Source organism: Nesoenas mayeri (genome assembly GCF_963082525.1).
Source record: "Nesoenas mayeri genome assembly, chromosome: 3".
NCBI lineage: Eukaryota > Metazoa > Chordata > Aves > Columbiformes > Columbidae > Nesoenas > Nesoenas mayeri.
In genome coordinates this window covers 69,779,188-69,801,517 of record NC_137544.1, presented here as the reverse complement: position 1 = coordinate 69,801,517, position 22,330 = coordinate 69,779,188, and the positions used below count along the sequence as shown (strand labels likewise).

The 22,330-nt window shown below is 36.5% G+C and overlaps 1 protein-coding gene across 1 annotated transcript in view; it reads left to right on the top strand.

Annotated features, from left to right (window-relative positions):
* Positions 1-22,330, top strand: part of UTRN (utrophin) — a gene marked incomplete at its 3' end in the record, with an annotated part of 368,119 nt that overhangs the window by 314,841 nt on the left and 30,948 nt on the right. Inside the window, exons 62-66 of the mRNA XM_080341440.1 lie at positions 2,585-2,786; positions 8,385-8,470; positions 13,932-14,089; positions 16,505-16,671; positions 19,165-19,276. Of these exons, the coding sequence (XP_080197566.1) occupies positions 2,585-2,786; positions 8,385-8,470; positions 13,932-14,089; positions 16,505-16,671; positions 19,165-19,276 (725 nt within the window). The remainder of the gene's footprint in view (positions 1-2,584; positions 2,787-8,384; positions 8,471-13,931; positions 14,090-16,504; positions 16,672-19,164; positions 19,277-22,330) is intronic.

The window sequence follows — 22,330 nt, the reverse complement described above, 5'->3', positions numbered from 1 at the left end:
AAATTTACCATTAGCTCCTGAGTCAGTCACTCACATCTACTTGAACTGTGCTGAATGATGTGGTTTCTGTTAATAGATTTCCTTTGGGAAAGTTTCCTCACTTCAGAAAGGACTCTTGTGTCCATTTGTTGGTTAACAGCAGGATTGGTCATTCAGCATGTTTGAGCAGATGCAGGATGGCACAGCAAAAATGCACTAAAAGCTGTGTATAGTAGGCTTCATGTCAGCAACTGCATGTGAGTCTCATGTTAGCTTTTCCCCATCTGCATAAACACAGTTTATTTTAAAACTTTCAGAAATTTAATGAGAAAATAATCCCTTTTACATCATCAACCCAATCCAGGAGCTGTGCTAGTGGGTAGATACAGCCATGGCAGGAGAACTGCCTGTACCCAAAGTTCATTCCACCAGGTGAGTGCTGAAGTAAGCAGGGATGGAAGTAATTTCCTCTGGGTGTTCTCCATGAATGGTGTCAACCAAAACTGAAAGCTTTGTGTAATTAGCAGCAGAGTTTTGTTTTACTATGAAAATACTGAAAGTACCTCTACCAATTCTGTCTAGAATCCTTTGACAGAAATGTGAATGTGAGAACTTAATTTTAGCAGGTTTACTCCAATGTCTGTGGATTTACCATTTTCAGTGCCAGGATGGTTATGCTAAGCCAGGTGGGATTTCTGGCATTTCAAAGCATTCCACATTTTCACTGGCTTTAAAAAGGGTGGGTTTTCAGCACTGTCATGCTATTTCAGGAACGTCCTTACCTGCTTTTAACCAATGTATTTTGTTAATACATTACAAAAACAGGTTGAAAAATATCACTGCCAACTGGTTACAATCACTTTGAAGTTTCCCCCCTCCCCACAGGTGATGAAAGAAAAGCATGGAAAGTGGTCACCTGTCCTGAGTGATTGGGTAGCATGTTAATTTTGCACCTGGCTTTACCCTACTCCCTCCGCCACACAAAAAATAGTCTGTGTTGCATTGTGGTGTGTTTTGGTTTTAAATATGTCTGTGAACCTTTTCCAGTGTATTAAGTATTTTCCAGCTACTGTAGAAGACTGTGCTACAGTGTGCTGTCAAATACCTCAGGTCAAAATAGTGGCAAGGAGTTTTTCTGCAGTTAGCAGTCTGCCTGTTTGGTAAATACATGGCTGGCATTTGTTTGCAGGCCCAAAAGAGATGGGCTTTTAGAAAAAAAAAAAAAAAAGAGAAAAAGAAAGCAAAAAAATAAACAAGCATAAATCCTCTGCAAGTCTGGTGCTGTAAAGTTAGAACAGAATGTACAGATGTCGGTAAGGGAGAGAAAAGGTAGAGTCTGGGAGGCGCTGTTTCTTATTTTACAGTCGTCTTAGAAAGGGTAGATTGAGGCAATGGGATTGGAAATGTGACCTTCTTTTGGCCTATAACCTTATCTTTTGATAGATGCTCATTGAGTTCTTGACAGAACTGCTTGTAGTGGTTAGTGTTGTCTTGCTTCTGCTTTTTCCTGCTGTACTTCTTTTCCAACCCAAGCTAGACCAACCTGATTTGCAGAAACTGCCCTTCTGGGGTCCTTATTTAATACTGTCAGTGCAGAGGAATTAACGATACATCTGAGATTGTGGTGTGTAAGTTCCTTTGAGAGATGACATTTATAGTGTAAACATGTTGCTGGCTCTCAAACAGCTCTGTATGAGCTCAAAATATACTTCATGTTGTATACAGTATAGCAAACGTATTGATATATTGCAACTATTCTTTTTTGCTGAAGTCATCTCTTCTGTCAAAATGTCACTGAGGACTGTACCACCCTTTAGCTTACACTATTATTCCTTCTTTTACACCAAAGTAGGTTTCCTCTTTTCCATTTCATTTTGGAATTAGAAGAGCTCATTGACAGCTCTTTATTTTCACCATGCAAAACCCAGATTTTCACAATCACATTGCAGGCAGAACCATTGTCACCTCTAGGATATCTCTCACATAACCAGCTGCCTATAGAAAGCATGCTGTAATAAAAGGGATCAAAATATTTTTCATGAAAGTGGAGCATTTTGAGTCCTGGAAAACTACAATAAATAATTTCCCTGTGTCCCTCCCTGCTTTTTTTAAGCCTTAATTTAGCAACTACTGTTCAGTTAATCAGGCCTCAGTATATTCCTGCTGCATTTTAGGGAACATTCTTATCTAAGAATTTGCTTTGCTTTGCATTTAATCAAAAGTGATAGTGATTTAATGGGATTCTGCTCTATGGTAAATGGGGAAAACCCTGAAGCCCAGTGGACTCCTTGTGTGTGTACATCTGAAGTTAAGGTCCTCTAATTACACTGACTACTTCAGTGGCTTTTTAAATGTACTTCTAAGTGGTGCAAGTGCCTTTATGGTGTTCTTGTTGATTTGTATTTGTTAAGTACATAATACCAAAATGCTTTTGACTTCTAACAGAGAACAGTTTTTCACTATAATGTTACTGAATAAAAGCCACTTCTTGGCTAATTGTCTGCAGTTTTTGCTAAAACAAGAATTATGAATGCTAAGCTTGAACATCTGTATTCAAGCCTTTTTTTTTTTTTTTTTTTTTTTTTAAAAAATCACCTATTGTTAGTGGACCTGTTGGACCTGAACACAACAAGTGAAGTTTTCAAACAGCACAAGTTGAGTCAAAATGACCAGCTGATTGGTGTCCAGGATGTGATCAGCTGTCTCACTACCATCTACAGTGGACTTGAAGAGAAACACAAAGATATGGTGAATGTTCCTCTCTGTGTGGACATGTGTCTTAACTGGCTGCTCAATGTATATGATAGGTAAGTAAAATAAATAAATAAATAAATAATCACAGTGTATTCCCTAAGAATTTAATATAGTAGTAACAAAATATAAACCGTGAAGACAGAATTGGTAAGAATTGCACATGTGACTTATCAAAAATGCTAGACTTGTAGGACTGCTGTATATTTTTTCCTGAGTTACTTCCTTGAGGAAATGTTCATGGTAGTAGAAAAGTGATAAAGCCTTTAGAAATTCTTTAATAAGAAGTCATATATTTTGATAATTTTGGCTCGGTAATAAAAGTGCAGTTTCTTGCAATGGCGTGTTTCTTATGCTGTCCTGCTCAGATACACTGAACTAATATTACACTGCTCAACAAAGAAACATTGTAAGGATTTCAGGAAGTGTATGTGTGAGTAGAGAACTGAATATGCTGCTTTAGCTGTGTCCCTACTGTAAATGTTCAAAATTGCGCAGGTTGTTTGCTATTTGTACCAAATCTGATTTCTGCCCCAGGTGGGGACAGTTTTGTTATTTACTCTACACTTAGTTATTTGTGTGCCATAATTGTGGCTGGGCTCCCTGTCTCTATTGGTTGTTCTGATCTCAGCACTAAAGCCTCTCTCATTCTGGAGGCTCAGTGGAGTCCTGGTCTCAGCTCCCTTCCATGTGTGCAGCTCCTGCCTCCTACCATCTCTGGGTGCTGGTGCTTTGCGATCCACGTGCCCTGGTCCTGGCAGCAAAGGTGTGTTTTCCCAGTGGATAGTGATTTTGCCTCAAGAATGTTTCAGGATGCTTACAGTAAGAACTTGTGGGTTTATTTAAATGTGTGACCACTGTTTCTAGAGAGAGCACTGAGTCTCAGATGTCATGAGAATGTCCACTCCAGTAGCCCCTTGGTGTTTTGGCCAGTCATTTCTGAGTCCTTACACTTCTTTATTCTACTGAATGTCTGATTTCTCTGTCCTACTCTGCACTATGTCACCCTGCGTGACCTACAATCAGTATGTTTTTACTTAGTTGTGCCTTTGAGTCATGACTTTGTTGCTCATTTTTCAGTGGTGTTTACTATTCTCATCTCCATCCTGCAGTAAAATCTGGGAAAAAACTTGGTTTCCATCAGCTCCTCCATTCTATATAAGATATCTCCTTACATTGCCTGAGCAAAGGCATTTCAGGACTCTTCTGGAGCTGACTAAAGGCACAGTAGTACAATACATGGGATAGTCACTTCAATGTGTCTAATTCAATAAATGCCTTAGTTAAGAGTTATACACAGAATTTCAAGTTAGAATTTCTAAGCTGTATGAGGTTACTTGTGAGATTAGTTAGCAAATTTCTGTCTTTTCTCCCCATTTGAAGATGGAAAGAGCAAATGTATTTTTTTTTTTTTTCAGTAATGATAGACATTCTTATACTTGGCTTTGCAAAGGAGCTGTTACTTCTTGGTGTATGCATTATCTTTACTATGTTCACTCACTTCATCAGTGACATTCTAATAGTTCATAGTTTTTTGCTTTTTTTTCCTCCCAGAAGACTACATGGCAGTAGTCCTATACTTTGTGGGTATTTTATTTTATTATTTTATTTTAATTTTAGATATTGTGGTAGGGGAGAGGGAAGGAGGGAACAGAGTACATAGGACTATGTATCATTTATGTGCTGACTACTTGTTATGCTTTGGCATTCAAATACTGCTGTTTAATATTTTGACATTTTTGTTAATAGGGCTCCTTATCATTACTGCTGGAAAATCAGAGAGCCCATTAAACAATGACTGGAACTTCTTCCTGCAATATTTTTATTTTTCAGAGCTCTGCCTTGTGGGTGAATAAACATATCGCTTGCAAATAGCGCAGTGGATCAAGTGCTTGACTTAAATGTTGCTGCTTATTTGGAGTAAGAGGCTTAATATTGTCAGAGTTTTCTGTAGTTACTCTCAGAGGTTTTTTCAGATTGATCACAAATCCATTATTCTTCATCTTACCTTTGGCTCCTAACTTCAGTTAGAAGTCAGTTGTTTAATCTGTTCATATTTAAAATGCATGTAATAAGCAACAAACCTTTCAATAACCTTTCCTGTTGCTCCCATTTCCCCTTTATTGTATTGAAAGCTTTAGTGTAGATAATTCTTCAAGCTGATGAAAGACTTTAATCTTCAGTCAAACTTTGAAATCTGGAGGATGAAGGTCTTCTGATGTAAAATTACCTTTTACAGTACATTTCCTTGCTCCTCTTTCAAAACCATCCCAGGAAGAAAAAAAAAGCTGAAAGAACAGGCACCAATTTTGAGCTGCCTTTATTTTTTCCTTGGCCTTTAGCAAAGAACTAATTTCTGTCTTGCCATTTCCATTGTTTATTGCACTGCTGGTATACACATACTATGTTTCAAATCATTAAACTACCTACAAAAAGCATCTGTTAGTTGCATCCTATTAACCTGAGATTTAATTACTGATTCACAGATTGATGGCAAAATGGGTAGTTCTTCATACTTACCTAGAGATATCTTTGGCCCTTAAAAAGAAGCAATTTATTTTTAGAAATAGTAGGCAAGTCTGCTGTGTTCTGGTATTTTCTGACATATCAGGAATGATTTATCCTTCAAGCTGAGTAGAGGAGAGAAACATTAAATTTACTCAATGACTTTTACTACTTCAAGGACTTAAAGGTTATTCTAGGCAGCAACATCTGCCCTGGAAACATTTTCCAAAGTTAAAGTTCCTTGTTTAGGTTAGTCCAGAGTTTTTTGTGTTTTGGTTGGGGTTTTTGTGGTTTTTGTTTGTTTGTTTTGGGTTTTTGTTGTTGCTGGGTTTGTTTTTTTTTTTTTTAAATACAAAATACACGTATTAATTATGGGTGATGACTCATTATTTTGATCAAAATTACTTAATGCCCGTAAAGAAACTTTTACATGTACTGTTTTTAAGGTCTTGCAATGTTTATCTGACTTCTTGTATTTAATTTTTCAAATTTTCTTGATATTTCTCATGTTAGGATATTTTTGATAATGCATACTTGCAAATTTCTTTAGTACATTTGTCTAGTAAGGGTATCTATGGTGCGGCACATATGCTAACATTTTCTATATGCTCAAAGGTGTCATTCACGATCATTCTCTCTAGCCCTAGTTTGCCCTGAAGAATTACAGCTTTGTTATTTATTGTTGCACTTACACACCTAGCATATTCTAACACCAGATTGAGTTAATATCCCAGGCCTTTCCAGCATGTTAAATTCAGCAAAATCTGAACTTCTGAAGAATGAGAAGAATGAGAGACCTGCTCAGTCAGCCTTAACTTTATGCCCTGGTTTTGACAGTAGCTGATGGAAATTTTCTGCATGCCCTCTGGTTGCATTCCCTGTGTTGACAGTATCCGTCCCGACTCACAGAAGGCCCTGTGGGAGCAGCTTGGCAGGCTGTGAGAGTAGCAAGAAGTGCTGTAGGAAGGACATGGTCCTCTTTGGGGCAGGAAAATGAGCTACTCTGATTCTTCTGTGGTTGATCCAGGGAAAGCACCTACAAGAACATCCAGAGATCTCCCAGGCTGCCTACTATTGCTGCATTATGTAGATCACTGATACCTGCCATCCTTGGTAGTCGTTAATTGTAGTGTCAGCACTGGCTAGGCTTGAGAGCTCTTTGACAGAAATCAGAACTGAAGGAGGTTCATCTTCTTACTTTTCCAGTTTTCCTTGCCTAGTGCCTGATGTTTTTATGCTGTTGTCCCCCACCCTTGGAGGACATAGGGTTCCTCTGGCCTGGATATTGATTATCTTGTTTTCTGTTGATTTACCAGTCATCCTTATTGTGTATTCCTCTTTGCAATCTCTTGTACTTAATCTTGTCCTTTATCTGGCAACTTATTGTTATCTGGCTACATCCTGTGTGCAGCAGCACTCATTACTGTTTACCCCTTTGATGTTCACATACTTAGGTAAAATGCTTATATATTATATCTGGCTATGCCATCACGATGCTACAGAATACTTGCATGCCATTGTTGGTAACAATAGTTTTGTACACTTAGCAAATCTGCTGAAATTTTGAGAAGTTTGAAGCCTCTGCATATGTGCCCTGACCTATTAGCTGCAAAATTTTTCTGAGTTTCTGCTATTAATAAACAAATGCAGTAGTCAGTCCTGAGTTAAAACAAACCCAAATGAATGTTCAGCTTTGTTTTTCCATTGAATACAAAGTTAAAACATAGGTGACCGTACATGGGAAAGAATGGGGCAAGAACTTTATCAAGGTTGTAAAATGAGCCATTTACACACTAAGATATACCAGAATTATATCATGTCTGTTATTGAAAGAGGTAATTTGAAGCTAAGCTTGAATGTATGAAACGAAATAGGTGGCACTTTCATAACATTCTGGAAAATTGGGTCCTGATTTTCAAACTAGGCAGTAAAAGTAGTAGGTGTTTTTGATTAATTTGGCAATAATTTCTCTCTACCGCTGTTCCAGCTTGTGGAATAGAGAAGATAATACTGTCTAGTTTCACTAGATTAGGTGATGATTGTGAAGACAAATGCATTAATATTTGTAAGGCGCTTAGCTAAGTTACTGAGAGCCCAGGAGTAACTTAATAATTTTGTACTCAGCACAACCGTTGTGAAGTAAATCAGACAGCAGACAATATGTTGAATGAATAGGACAGAAAGAGATATCTAATAAGCGCTCCAGAAGTAATTAAAGGATATATCACTCCTGCGTGACAAAAGGAACCAAAGTAATGTTTGAGGTGATATTAATTTTAGTATTATCTTACTTGCTAGTGAAGGACCCAACTAACCTCAAATGAAGGGGGTTGTGTACGGTATATATGGTTTCACTACTGTCTCATGATTTTTTTTTTTCCCCATGTCTCATCTATACATAAATTGCATTGACTTTTTGGTCTTTGAAAGAGGAAATCATCAGATCTTTTAAGAATATGTTTCTCCATTTCTGCACTGAAATTTTGAACTTCAGAACTTTATTTTTTTTTTCAAATGATGTTTGTCTTGAATGTTTAAAATCATTTGCTTTGGCATCCTCTTATCTGTTCTCAAGGTGTTTAAGGTTTGATGTGGATTGTTTTTTTGGTTTTGGCATTTTTTTCACATTGGACAAGGTGAGCCTGAAGTCGTGTTGCTTAAAAAGAATGACAGCTCCACATCGCTTAAATTACTACATGTGGTTGACTGTGTCCTGGTACACATGTATATCAGAGCATTTTAACATAAAAGGAAAAAATGCCATTAAAAAAGAATGAATTACTGTGATATGAAAATTTGACTTTATTTTGCAGTCCTTGTGTTTCACACTGAGTAAGAGGCTTTCCTGCTGTGTGCTTGTGTGTTTTTTTCTGTGTATATCACATTATTAAAAAATGTTGAGAGCTTTACGGAGCTGAATGTCTGCCCTTTTGGAGTAATATGAACTGTTTTAACATGTAAACCACTTAGAAGGTGAGCTGAGCTTTTATGACGGAAGCATTCTTAATGTGATTTGTAGTATTAATTTGTTTTGAGATTTGAAGTGTATTTGAAGTAGAACTCACCAATGCATTTGCATTTTTAATAGTCTTGAACTGAAATGAAATAAAATTATATTGTATTAAATTGTCTTATCTTTATAATTTCAGTGGCCGAACTGGAAAAATTCGAGTGCAGTCCCTGAAAATTGGCTTGATGTCTCTTTCTAAGGGCCTTCTGGAAGAGAAGTACAGATGTAAGGAAGAATGTATTCTATAAAATACTTACTATATATAATTAAGTCATTTACAATAACAACACACATTGTAGCATTTTTTTTAGTGAAATGTTTCTCATGCAAGATAGTTTTCCTTTGACTAAGTAAAAATTGAACTATTGTTTTCTTCATCATCAGTGACAATGTAGAAATTAGGCTTTATATCCTGACTGGAAAGTATTTATATCGGTTATGCTTCATCACAATGCACAGTATTGCACTTCCCAAAAGCAAAGGAGAATGTAGTGATGTGGAAGACAGAGAAGTATTCTGTTTCACGGATTCTGTTCTCTTTTGTGTGTTCGTATGTTTTATTTAGGAAAAAATCAAGCAAGTCAGTGTTGATTGGAACAGATTGATGTGTTTGATGAAGCAACAAAATACATCAAAATCCAGCAATTGTATTTTGTGGTCTAAGAGAAAGATAATCTGAACTCTGAAAATAGTTTTCCAGTCTATGTGCTTCCTGCCATAACTGTGCAATAAAAGTTTAAATTATGTTGATTTAAGCAATCCCACAACCTTAAGAAATACTCAGGAGTATAAAAATATTTCACAAAAATAATTGCAGGAGCAGAAGAGACTTGAGTAACTTTGTGGCAACCTCTCCCTCCACTGACTCCCCGCCAGATACAGGACAAGATATTAAGCACAATATAAGAGCTTTATAGTTGATCGACATTTATATATTATGTATCTCATCTTAAAATTGCTATTCTTTGCCATGATTTATTGATACATTTTGTAGACAAGTAAAATGTATAGAGACTGTATTTGTCATGTACTATTTGAGCTCTACAACAATTTCTGCTTTCCTTTGTAGGTAGTCTTGTAATCTTGGTTATTAACACTGAACAAAAGTACAAGTATCTTATGCATTGGGGCACATTTTGGTGTCTGAATATGACCCTGAACTAGGACTTTGTTGGTTTTCTTTTGTATAGTGGTTTTGGGTGTTTTGTTGCTGTTTATTTGTGGGGGTTTTGTTTGTTTGTTTGTTTGGTTTTTGTTGTTGTTGTTGGTTTTGGTTTGGTTTAGTTTCTTGTTTGTTTGGGTTTTTTGGTTTTTTTGCTTGGTTGGTTGTTTTTTTGTTGTTGTTGTTCATTTTTCCATATGTCATTTGACATTTCTGTGAATTAGTCCATAACTAAAAGAGCTTGGCGCACATACCTTTGTTCAGTAATGACTATTCAGAAGGAAATATGCCATCTGGTGTGAAATAAAAAAACTTTCATAAAGTATAGGAGCTAGTTAGGCTGCCTATAGCAGAATGATAACCCTACCAAAAGATGGTTTTAAAAAAATCCAACACCTGGGAATAAACTAACATTAAATTGCTATCAGTAATGCATTAGTATAGTTACAGTTACTAAATACAGGCACTGAAGCACAATGACAAGATGACTGGGTCGATTAATTTTTATGTTGTTGTTTTGTGTGTAGTAGTAAAGTAAAACTGGCAGCTGATGGTGGGTGCAGATTTGCGCAATCTGTGTTAATAGGATGGGCTTTTTCCTGAAAATTGCTGTGAAAAGTCCTAAAAAATTAGTACAGGAAAAGTCTCAAGACACCTCTATACCAAGTGATCATAACTTCAACCTGAAATATATCTGAAATTGAAATAATTTATTAGCTTCTCAGCTGTTTTCTGTTATACCTCAGCCTTCCCAGAGACCCTTTCAGGGATTACCTTGAAGAAACGTAATTTCTGGCTTCTGAGACATTTGGTTCAAGGAATAATATGGTAAACTGACAGGGGATGATAATTTCAATTTACCAGTACAATTTGCCTTCATCTTTCTCTTTTACCTTTTTGCTGAGATCAAGCTTTTGTGCTTTTTTCTTTCTTTAATGTGAAGCCTTTTCTCTTCTTCTTTTTCTTTTGCCTTTTTTTCTTTTCTTAACTGTATGTTCATTTTCAGTGTAGGAAGGATCTTTTCACTTGACACATTTTTAAAATACATTTTGCCAGAGAAATTTCTGTGGTGGTTATTTTTGTTTTAATTTAAGCAAGCTTCTTTTTAAGATACTAGACTTCAAGGTTAATGTGAGAATGAATCTTTAATTAAAAGAAGTCCCAGTTACTGTAGAAGAAACATTGAAACTTGAATTAAGAATGTCTATTCTTGAAAACGTTTAAAGACATGCTTAACTTCAAGTACATACCTGGATCCTCCTGTGAATAAAAATGGACCTGCAAATGTAATTGAGTTGCTGTGAGCTGGTTACACCTGTGCTTGTAGGGCAAATATTCCAGGGCCTGTTTATTTGGTAAGGCCAATGACCTGGTCTGGCTGTATCACTGTTATGTTCTCCTTTCTCCCCAGAATAGGGGGGCCACAGGTGAGCTGCATATTGGAAATGATCCCTGATGCTACATAACTCTTGCATTATTCCTGGCTATTCTGAAAGTGAGAGTCAGTCAACTTTATTCAAAAACATGGTGGATACATTTTTAGCACCTTAATGATACAGAAAGTAGTATTCCAGTGCTTGAGCTTAAACCCTGATGCACAGCTGAATTTGTGGGAATAGAAGTAGCCTGAAAAAATAGAAAAGGAAAAGAAAAAGGATGCACATGACAAGATAATAGTAGCTTAGTTCCTAAACACTTAGCACAACACTACTCCTTTTTTACCAGTGGTTGTTCATACATTACAGGACTTCTGAATACTGTGGAAAAATGGAACATTTCTAACCACTCAATTTTAGTGTCCCAAATGTTCATGAAAGGTAAATTTCAATCATATCAGCCAGTGTTTGCAACAGTAAAAATTTTAATTTGCATGTGTGATTATTCACAGCAGGTTTTATGCCTGGTCATGTAATCAGGAGACAAAAGATGTCTCAGAAGTATGGATTTCCTGAGGGACAACAGGAATTTTATCTTCCCTCTCTTTTCTTGAGTTTGAGAGGTTGAGAAAAGTCATAGCACTGTGTAGTAAGTGGAAGCACATTTGTGTGTATTTTGCTCTTACCTGGGCTCATTTTTAACACAGAAAGCCTAGACTTGCAGCAGAAGCAGAAAACAGGCATGGACTTCAATTTAGTGTGTAGATTTGTAGGTTTTGAGTCATATCATTTAATGCATAAAAACTCTGGGGTTTGAGATGAAAATGAAGGGCTACTTCAAAAATCTCAACTGTGAAGCAGCTCAATTTTTAAGTGATGTACAACTGGGAATATGATTTTTTAATGTTATGTTTATGTTAATTTTCAAATCATTTGGAACTAGCACTGTGATACTTTAAAAAAAGGGAAGAAAAAATAATGTACATGGTGTTTGCAACAATGTAAATGAAAAGATTATGACACATTTTCCATTTTGCATATTTTTAATTATATTTCAGTCTTTATCACTAGATTCCTGGGAGGTGCTTGGATGGTTCATGTTTGATAGTGCTAGGTTTTCAATTTGATGTCTTGGCAATTTCAGCAAAAGACATAAAATGTGTGCCGTGGACATCACACTTCTATCTTACCACTATTGGGTAGGAATTTAACTAACTTTTCAACATTTTCAAGTATGCCTGCCTGCACCAGACAGGTTGTCCAGCTAAGTTACAGTTTGAATCCCGCTGTCTCTCATCCTCAAAATACTGGTGTGAGGCCGAACTGAATTTAAAATAACTGTAGTGGTGTGTAGTTTTGTTTGTTTGGTTAGGTTTTTTGTTTTGTTTTGTTTTGATTTGTTTTTGGTTTTTTTTCTTTTGCTTTTTTTTTCTTCTAGTTTCTGTTTTTTTCTGTGGCTCAGATCTGGTAATATTTTGCTTCTCCAGTCATTCTGCTTGTCCTTTTGGTGGAGTCCCCTACACAGTTTAGTCTTTATATGAATGTATCTTCTGTATAAGTTTATATAATGTGTACACACATGTTAACAAACTCCATTTTAAGAGTTTGTGGCTTCTGGCATTGCTAGTGGGTGACATGCAATGTCCTTTTTCGCACTGGCAAGTGTGTTGTCTGGGTGCACTCTGTCAGACCTAAAAGGAAATTTCCTCCCATACATCTGCCACTGCAGAGCTGTTCTCACTATGCCTCCTTTACCATCTTGTGGGTTGTAGGCCAGATAGCAAGAACATTTTGGCTTTCCATGCCTTTAGTTGAGGAGCTTCTCCTCCTGTATGTAACATTGAAGGTCCAGGCAAAAGAGGATACTATCCATGAATTCCTTTGCACTTCAACACTCATTAGTTATGGTACAGCTGCCAGTGTTAAGGTTTATTAACATCTGGGTTTTTTAAGTGAAATGATTTTGGAGGGGTTTGAGCTGTTGAAAGGCAATTGCTGATTTCCTACTTGTATCAGCCCTGGCTGATCACTGCCACTATTATTTCTCCTGCCACATCGGTTTTTTTACTAGCTCCCCAATCAACTTTGAAGGTTTAGGGCTTGGGAAATTACTTAATCTTCTTCCCAGCTACAACAGTTAATGAATTTTTCTCCTAGTGCCTGTTTCCACTGTAGACTCATGCAAATAGAAAGAATAAAACAGGCTTTTTTTTTCTCTCTCTTTAATCCTATAGGGTTTTTTAAACTGACTCTTAGAAACTGGAAAACTATCTCAAGAAATGTGTTGAGAAAAAACTTAAGAAATATTTTCTGTACTGCAGACAGGTCTATTAAATCAATTCTTTACTGTGACTCTTAAGTAGGTACAAGCAATATCTTTCTTCCCAGTAAATGTCTATATCTGGAACAATTTTCTTGATTCTTTCAGCCTGATTTTTTTCTGTTGTCACAGTCAGCCCAGAGTGTCTGCTTATACTGCGGGGCACGACACCTACCTTAGAAAAGGAGAATCAGTAAAGGGAGAGTATGTGGAAGCAGACATGGTTATCCTGGAAGCAAATGTGATTAACATTAAGCACGAGTCATCTTGCTGGCTGCTGCTCTTGCTTTAAGCTATTTCACATGGCTGGATGTGACTTGTGGTAATTTCTAGTCTCAGAGCAAACGTGCTTCTGTGCCCAGACAACCAAAGGATGGCATAGATTCTGGCATAAGATTTGGATTTCTGAAAAATTATTTCTTTTGTCCCAGTGATAATGTAGAAAACTTAGTAAATGTTAGGGGGGCAATGTGTTAATGATGAGTTAAAACAAAAAACTATTTGATTTTGTGATGTCTTTTGTTTTGTCATACCACTACTTCTAGGTAAAACAGGAGCTGCAATGTACAGTTTTTTTAAGCGATGACATAAGAAACTCTATAGTTTCATTCATTTGGCCTTACTTTTCACATTTGTATGGTTATGGATCAAGAAAACATACTGAAAGTAATCAAGATGAGATGAGGGTGAACTATTGTAAATGGGATAGTCGCCATCTGTAGCCACATCTGGATTACAGAAATTATAAAGCTTGAGCTACGAGGTTACTGAATCACAGAGGGTGTACATGGAAGTGAAATGGGCTGGTGCCTCTTGTTGGTGTTTCAGATCTCTTCAAGGAAGTGGCAGGCCCCACAGAAATGTGCGACCAGAGGCAGCTGGGCCTGCTGCTGCACGACGCCATCCAGATCCCGCGGCAGCTTGGGGAAGTGGCAGCCTTCGGGGGCAGCAACATTGAACCCAGCGTGCGCAGCTGCTTCCAACAGGTAGGATAACAAGGACTTTCATGTGAAAAAAAGCCAAAACTTCTCTTTGAAGTCTTAACATTCAATTTTACATGGTGTAAAAATGAGAGGAATTTTAAAACATCCATTGAGTTTTTGAACAGAAGTGAATATGCTCCTGCAACTAAATGTGGGAAGTTATTGTGAAAATGCAGCTGTAAAGATGGTTTATGGTTTAGGAGAGGATGAAGCAAATTACATTTTAGCAAAAAGAATAGATAAATCTTTGTGGGTTTTACCATATTGGCTGCTCTAAAAGCTGTTAAAAAATTTTGTAGCAGCCAATTATCCTGCTTTGCATCATTCAAAGCAACCTGATACTGTGAGAATGACATGCTTTTCCCTGCTAGAACAAGTTGAGATCTCAACCAAACAAGATAATGATGTTGATGGTAATTTTTGACCTTGTGTATCAGGAAATTATTTAGCTTTATTTTACTGACAAAAGAGTTTGCTTTTGCATGAAACTTCAAGCATAGTCATTTATACATCATGCAGCAGATCAGAACATGGAATAGAGCTGTCTTACAGCATGCTGTTCAGCTCCACACTACGTGCAGGGGGTTAATGAAGCTGCAAGGAGCATCTGTCTGTTTAAAGAAGATGAGAATTAAAAAGAAGATGTCATAGAACACAACTTAACTCAGACTTTATCAGGGATGCCTGAGGATCTGACTGCTTGCTAGTGATAACTATACTTCTTGAGTGTATTATTTCTGTCAAAGTGGCTGTGTTGAGCATTGTCAGAAATTATATATGAACTAAAAATTCATTATGGCATATAAAAAACTACTGACTTTAATATTTCTGATTTTTTTTGAATTAAATATTGTAGTGGATTTATGAGCATTTTTCTTTTGCCATTCTTTCATAGATATTTCTACATTTTCATCTAGTGCTTTGAAAAATTCAGTTGTGCTGGCTTTTTTTCAGAACTATTGGGTTCATTTCTGGACTCTGAGATGGCTGGAATTGGAAAAATGTTTGTTCAGATCATGAATAGTTTGGTAGATACTTGTGGAAACTGGTTTGACCAATTACCCATGTAAAACTTCCCCTGAGGTTTTAACATTGCTGCTTCAGACTATAAGGGATGGTGCTTGACCTGTCTATCACTGGTCTTGAGTGGTTCAAGTCATACTAAAATAAACTATTCATTTGTTAGTGGCAGACTTTTTCAGTCACAGAGGAATGATCTTTGTATCCCTCAAGGATCTGCCCTGTCTCTCATGCTGTTCAATTATGGATGAGGGGTACTAGTGACACAGGGCTTAAATACTCCATGTGACATTATGATTATACTGATGATGAGGTGGCATTCCTTGTCTCACATGAATAGCTCAAGTTCAGTCCCTTATCACTGAGAGAGCATAGAGAAAGTGTGCAACTGCATGACAGGGCTATTTCAGACTAATGAAAACAAGTATTTTAAGTATTTTGCTTATCGGGAAAGCACTTCTTTTCTTTCTTTCTTTTTTTTTTTTTTTTTTTTTTTCCTCCATGCTGTTCCCTCTTACTGGTAAAAAGTCAACTTGGACAGTTAATAGGTTAAGAAGCCTAGTGTTGCATTTTGTCATGTGTTACCATTTAAGAATAACTTTCATTATAAGTTGTGTTCTGTTATTTCCAGGGAGCTCAGAAAGATGACCACTGTTCTTATTCCCATGAAAGTTGATAAATATGGTACTTTTACAGCTAGGCTTCTCTGTTGATTGCAACTTAAGGAGAATGTGGAAGCATGTTTGCTTCTTAGAACAATCATACTAATGCTTTAGCTCTGCTGTATTCTTGCAGTGATTGCCTATAAGTGGCAGATTTCTTTCTCTCTAATTATTTTTTTATTTACCTGTTTATTTATTTGTGTGTCTGTTTAATGTGCTAACTTGAAAGGATATCATAGGCTCAGAACACATTAAAAAAAAATTCCATGAGTCTCATGGCAATTAGACACATATGTAAGCTCTACTGACTTTTAGCTGTCTTGCTGCATCAATCTTAATTCAGAAGACAACATCTCAGTGTCATACAGACAAAATCTTTAGTGTGTCTGAACTCCAGAATGCTTCCCTTTCATGTTCCCTTAGTTCTTTCTCCAGTCCTTTCAGTTCAAATATGACTTTACTATGGACTCCATCATTGTTACCATCTGCCTCCTCTATCACAGGTGTTTAGTCCTCTGTGTTCTTACTGACTGTTTTCTTTATTTGCATTTTAATCAAGGTTTTTTCTTGTGTACTGTAGCCAGTTTTACTTTAACCTGGCATGGAAAGGATTGATACGGGTTTTTCTTTTAATTGAATTCTGAGGAAAATCTGCTTGTATGTGTGTGGTGGTTCTTTTTGCTTCGTTGGTTTTGTTTTTTAATTTGAATATATATATTTTTTTTTCTTTCCACAGAACCACAATAAGCCAGAAATAACTGTAAAGCAATTTATAGATTGGATGCGATTAGAGCCACAGTCTATGGTATGGCTACCAGTTCTACACCGCGTGGCAGCTGCAGAAACAGCAAAACATCAGGCCAAGTGCAACATCTGTAAAGAGTGTCCAATTGTTGGCTTTAGGTAAGAGAAGGGGAGTTGGATGCTAGGTTTCTCTGACATTATCCACAGTTTTAAGGCTTCTAACAAGTACAATTCTTTTTAGTTTTTTTCCTACCATTTTCCTGGATTAAGATGGGATCTGCCACCCATGATGAGGCTACAGTGTGGCCTGAGCCGGGGCACTTCTGGCTCCTGCAGTAACACTGTTAGTCACCCAGTGGTCCTGTGACTGACAGGATGGGCTATCATCAGTTTTTTTGGCATTGGTGGATCCGATAGGTAGCAAATGACATATAAACACACCCCATGTGTTCTGTAGACACAAGACCAAAAGGAGCTGATGTGTAAGAAAAAAATGTGGTCAGGCAGTCTGCTCTCCTGCACAAGTCTTGGGAAACTAACTCATGCCAGGCCATATTAAACACCTTTCAAAAGCAATCCCTCCTTGCTTAGCACAAATGTTGATACGCTACTGTGGTGAGACTTGCACAGTGTCTGTCTAAAGCATCAAACATATTCTAACTTTCATCTGCCCAAAGGAAGCCGTGAATTCTAAATGAAAAAATGATGCCAAGGATATTCTATGTGTTATCGTCCTAAACTGTATGATTTTACTATGTATTATCATCATGGGGCATGAGATAGTGTTACAACTATCATGCATTTGTGAATTGATTGCTCCAGTGTATAAAATGATTAAAAAACAAAAAAATTAGAGCTAGACATAACTGGCTTTTCCTCTGCTCTCTGCTGTGGTCATGAAGTCAAGTGTTTTATTTAAGAACAATCTAAGGCAATCTTATAAGTGATTCTAAGACCTTTCTTCAGGCAGAAGAGTAATTTTTGTTCCCCATGCCTTCTATTTCTCCTTCTTTCTGTTGTTTTAAAGGATAATAATAGGAATCCTGATGTCTGATTTGTCTTACCTAGCTTTAGGCATCCTGGCTTTTGTCAGTCTTATAAGATTGAGCTAGTGACCCCATTATTTTCATATAGGTATGTACTTCCAAAAGTAATCAATCTGCTCAAATTTTTTTTTGCCTGCCCTAAGAGAAGATAAAATTCCACAAATGTTCTTGTTTTTCTGAATTAATGCTTAAGGGAACATAGAGCGACAAAGCTCCTGCTGAGATATCTTTTAGATGCCTAAGTTGGGGCTGATGAATCTTATCTGTACTGAAATATTTTGTGTTGAAAAGGAGGACATAGAGGTAGAAAGGAAGACAAAAGGAGGGCATAGAGGTGGAAAGGAAGACAAAAGAAGGGTTCATTCTAAATAATTTCTACAGTGAAGTTAGAGATCTGCAACAAGAAAAGCATCTAACATCTTAGCAGAAGGTGGATGTGGCCATTTAATACCTAGGCTCTGAGTAAAGTTTATAAACAGTTGCATCAGCATCCTTAAAAGTGAACCTTTACATTTATAGACACATATTGTCTTGCAAAATAAAACATAAAAAACTCAGCAGGGGAAAAGGGTAGATTAGTACTGAAAACTGCTCTCAGGAAGCAATCTCATTTAAACTTTAGCTGTTCAGTAGCTATTCGATTTGGTTCAGTTAGCTCATTTTAGTTTCATACAAATGATATCACCACATCCAGTCAGAACAACCATACTATAAAGAACAGTGGGCAGAATCTGGAATTGAACTGTTGCTTTAGTCAGCTCTAGTCAAAAAAGAGAAAAGAAAAGAAAAGAAAAATTGTGCTCCTGGTAGCAACATTTAATACAAGGGATACTGTATAAGTTTGTTACATTGTTTATACATATACATGCTCTTTAAAAGAATGTAATTTTTAACCAATTTTATATTTTTATAGTTAATTAAGACTCAAGAGGTTTATTTTCTGAAATATGTTTAGAATTTTTTAGCATCAAAATGATGTAAAAACATTTAATCGAACTGGTAAATGTAAAAACATGTAAAAGTAAACCTGTCTGTGGTTGGTGTGGTTGTGGGTTTTTTTGTTTGTTTGTTTTTCCTGAGATACCATCTGAATGCTAAAGAGAGAAGAAGAAAAACAAAAATTTTAAGTCAGTCTCAACTTTAAAATTCTAAACTCTTCGCATTCCATGTACGAAGCTGATTTCTGTTAGATTTTCTGCTTCAAATCAAATTATGCAACAAATGATTGACCTTCTCTCTCTGTATGGCAGGAATTTCTTTTTGATACTCCCTGAGGAGCCCTGTATAGCCTGGGCAGGTTGTGTGCAGTGGTCTGAGAGGGGGCTGCAGGTTTCCTATGTCCCGCGCAGCTGTTATGGTGGCAGCTGTGTCCCAGGGTCGGCAGCTGTGACAAGCGGTGGCTGTGCCACTGCCTGGCCCCACACACTCCCACACCTCAAGGTGCTCTCTGGGCTTATCCAAACCAACTCACCATGTCCTTGTGTTACTGCTGCTGAGAAGAGGTGACACTGTTTCAGAGAGTAATTTGCCTCATGAGGCCTAATAACAAGTATATATTAAAACTAAATCCGGGAAGCTCTAATCACTTTGTTTAATTTCCCCATAGGTACCGGAGCTTAAAACATTTCAACTACGACGTCTGTCAGAGCTGTTTCTTTTCTGGACGTACAGCAAAGGGGCACAAATTGCATTACCCAATGGTGGAGTACTGTATACCTGTGAGTGCCAATATACTGACTGTTCCTAAGGGATTGTTTTTGCATTATTTGATGTCTAATTTATTTTCATAGTCTGTTGTCGCATAGATATTCTGCCAGGATTTTTTTTTTTTCTTATATTTAGTAGGGCCTGTCTTCCTGCCTTTCTCCTTGGAAGTCATCAGGGACTTTGCTGTTGCTTATGATTTTATGTGAGCAGTGTTTGGGTTCTGTAGAAATGGGTAGAAGTATCCACTTCTGAGAGAACTTGAACTTCAGTTTTGTTCTGTAAAAACAAAGCTGGAATATTCAATATAATTACAGTACCTGTATACTTGCACATGCACACACACTATAAGGGTGAGAACATATCAGAGGAAAGGGACTCACTTTACCATTGCTAAAACATAGTAAAGAATATTTAATATTCAAGTAATGCACTTCAATATTTTAAGGGTGTGTGATCTTTGCTTTCAGGTCGAGTGTTTTGTTTTCTTCATGAAAATGTGGTTGGAAATATGTCATGTTTTATTCCCCTGAGTGATTACTGTTTACTGGTACATTTAAAAATTGTTGTGTAGATGGAAAAAAAATAAACAGAATTGACAGTTTCAACCAAAAATGGTGTGAAAGGTTTGGCGGCATTAGCTAACAAAAATCAATTTTACAACACAATATTTTCCTAATTTCAAATGCTATTTTTCTAAGGAAGTTTCCAAGAGACTTTCTTAAGTGGAGGAGTGGGTAACTTCCTTCATACAAATACCACTTTCCCTTTTTTAATCTAGTAGTTGTTTACTTCCTTAAAATATTCTAACTCAGTCACAAATAAATTAATAGGATAATTGGTATATAATTTAAACAACAGTAGTGAAAGGTCTCTATGCCCAGAAAAACAAATTCAGACCAGAAGGTAACTAGAGCTGATAAATAGAGCTGATTTTCAATAGCGTTACAACATTCTGTGGGTTCTGTCATTAGCAAAAAAATCATTGAGTTATATGATTGCATTTTGCTGTAGTAGTTGGGCTTGTTACCTGTGGTTTCCCCCTCTTTTTCATCCAATGTGTCTCCCATAACAGATCTAAAATTCTTTTAAGTAGAGTTTTCACTTAATTATGATCAGAAGAAACCATGAGTTACGTTAACTTATTTTCACTAACTGTATAACCTAATGTTAGAATTTGATTGATAAATTGACATGCCAGACTACATTCTGAAGAATTTTTTTGAAGTAGATTAGTTGTTTTTTAGCCAGTTCTAATGATTGTTATATTCTGTCACCAATTTTCTCTTTCTACCTCCTCTTTGCCCTTCTCACCTTCTTAAGACGCTTATTAGTTGTTCAATATTTTCAAATTAAAACAGATATTTAGATGGGGCAAAAGTTGCATGTGCAAAATACATACAGTGATGAATGCGTTGAATATAAAAACATCTCTAATATTTCTCTGCAGTACAGATTCTTCATCTGCTTTAGCTACAGGTCTGATATATTTCTTGACATACAGTCTAATATTTTCTTATTGCAACTGAAGCTGTACAAAAAGATGTTCTATCTGTGCTGCTGGTGGGCATAGAAATGTTCTTGACATAATTCACAGCATTGCCTGGCCTATAACTTTATTTACACAACAGGATTTTTTTTTTTTTTTCACTGTAAGAAAGCTTCTTTTCATTTGTGTGACTTTCTGTGGCTTTGATTTTTTTTTTCTTTTTGAAATTATTTGATTGGTGGTGGAGCTTTTTTCTACAGTAAGTGACTGGAAGCCCAATTCAGAAGTTTTATTGAGCCTTAACCTGAGGATCTCTATCTATAGCAGAATATATATGTGGTGCTCATTTTGCCCAAAAACCATTAAATTTGTTCTTTCACAGATGCTTGCCTGATTTGTAGGTGAGTCACAAGTATTAAGAAAAAGAAAACTAAAATCAGTCAGTCTTTAATAATTGCATTTTTCTAATAGTTGCAGCTGGGGAGTCTATATAAAACAGACATCAGGTCAGGATTTAGGCCAGACTGCATGTCAGGCATCTGGACGTGATTAGATATCAGATTTCAAGGTATAATGAAGCCTATGCTAACATTTTATATTTTTATTTGTGTAAGAACATAACAGTAATAAGAGATCTTATTACATTAGGAGCTGTGGGATTTATTTATAAAAGTAACTGATAAGAAAAATTTCTGTGTTTGCTGGAATACTAATGTTTATTCTTAGAATCTTTAATGTTTAAAATTGTTTTGGGTTGATGTTTAATTCCTTTTTAATGTACTTTTTCACACAACTAGGTCATTTTCTGGTTATGTTTTCTATTATTTTCATGGTATGATAGAGGCCTGGTTTTGCCCATACTCAGGTGACTATTCTAACTCTTAGGATCTGGAGGTCTATGGTTTTTTCTTTCTTTATTAGACATTATTAAGTATACGTTAATACTGATTATTTACTTTTCTCCTTAGCCAATGTATCCTGAGGAATCTACCTTGTTTGAGGTGTATTTTTCTTAGATTCACTTTCTTCTTTCCTTATAAATTTCTCTGAAACCTCACCTTTAGTTTAATTCATAGTCACAGAACAGAAATGCTCTGTGTTAATGCCTATAATATACGGAAAATCAAGAAACGAAAGTTTAAGCTGTGTCAAAATAGATAATTCTGCCAGTCCACAGAACAGGATACCCTTCCAGTTGCATTAGTGAAATACAGATTCCATCTGGCACAGGATATGGTACTGTCCCTACAACAGAACGGTTTATTTCTTATGACTTCCAAGTTTTGTCTGCAGCAGCAAATTTGACACCTGGGAGACACCTTCTTGTTAAATACGTTCACATTATGTAATTGTGAGTCATTTCATTTACCAGTAAAGACTGTCATACAGAAAGTTATATTCTGGAAACGGCTGGAATCCCCAGTGTTCCTGGCACTAGAAACAGCCTATAACATAATGAAGATTTATATTTCCTGCTGCAAAAAGAATATAGTTTTAAAGCAATATTAAGTGCAAAATAAGGTAACCTAATGTAGAAGTCTCTTATATCCATGAAACATGGAAGGAATAAACTGAGTTT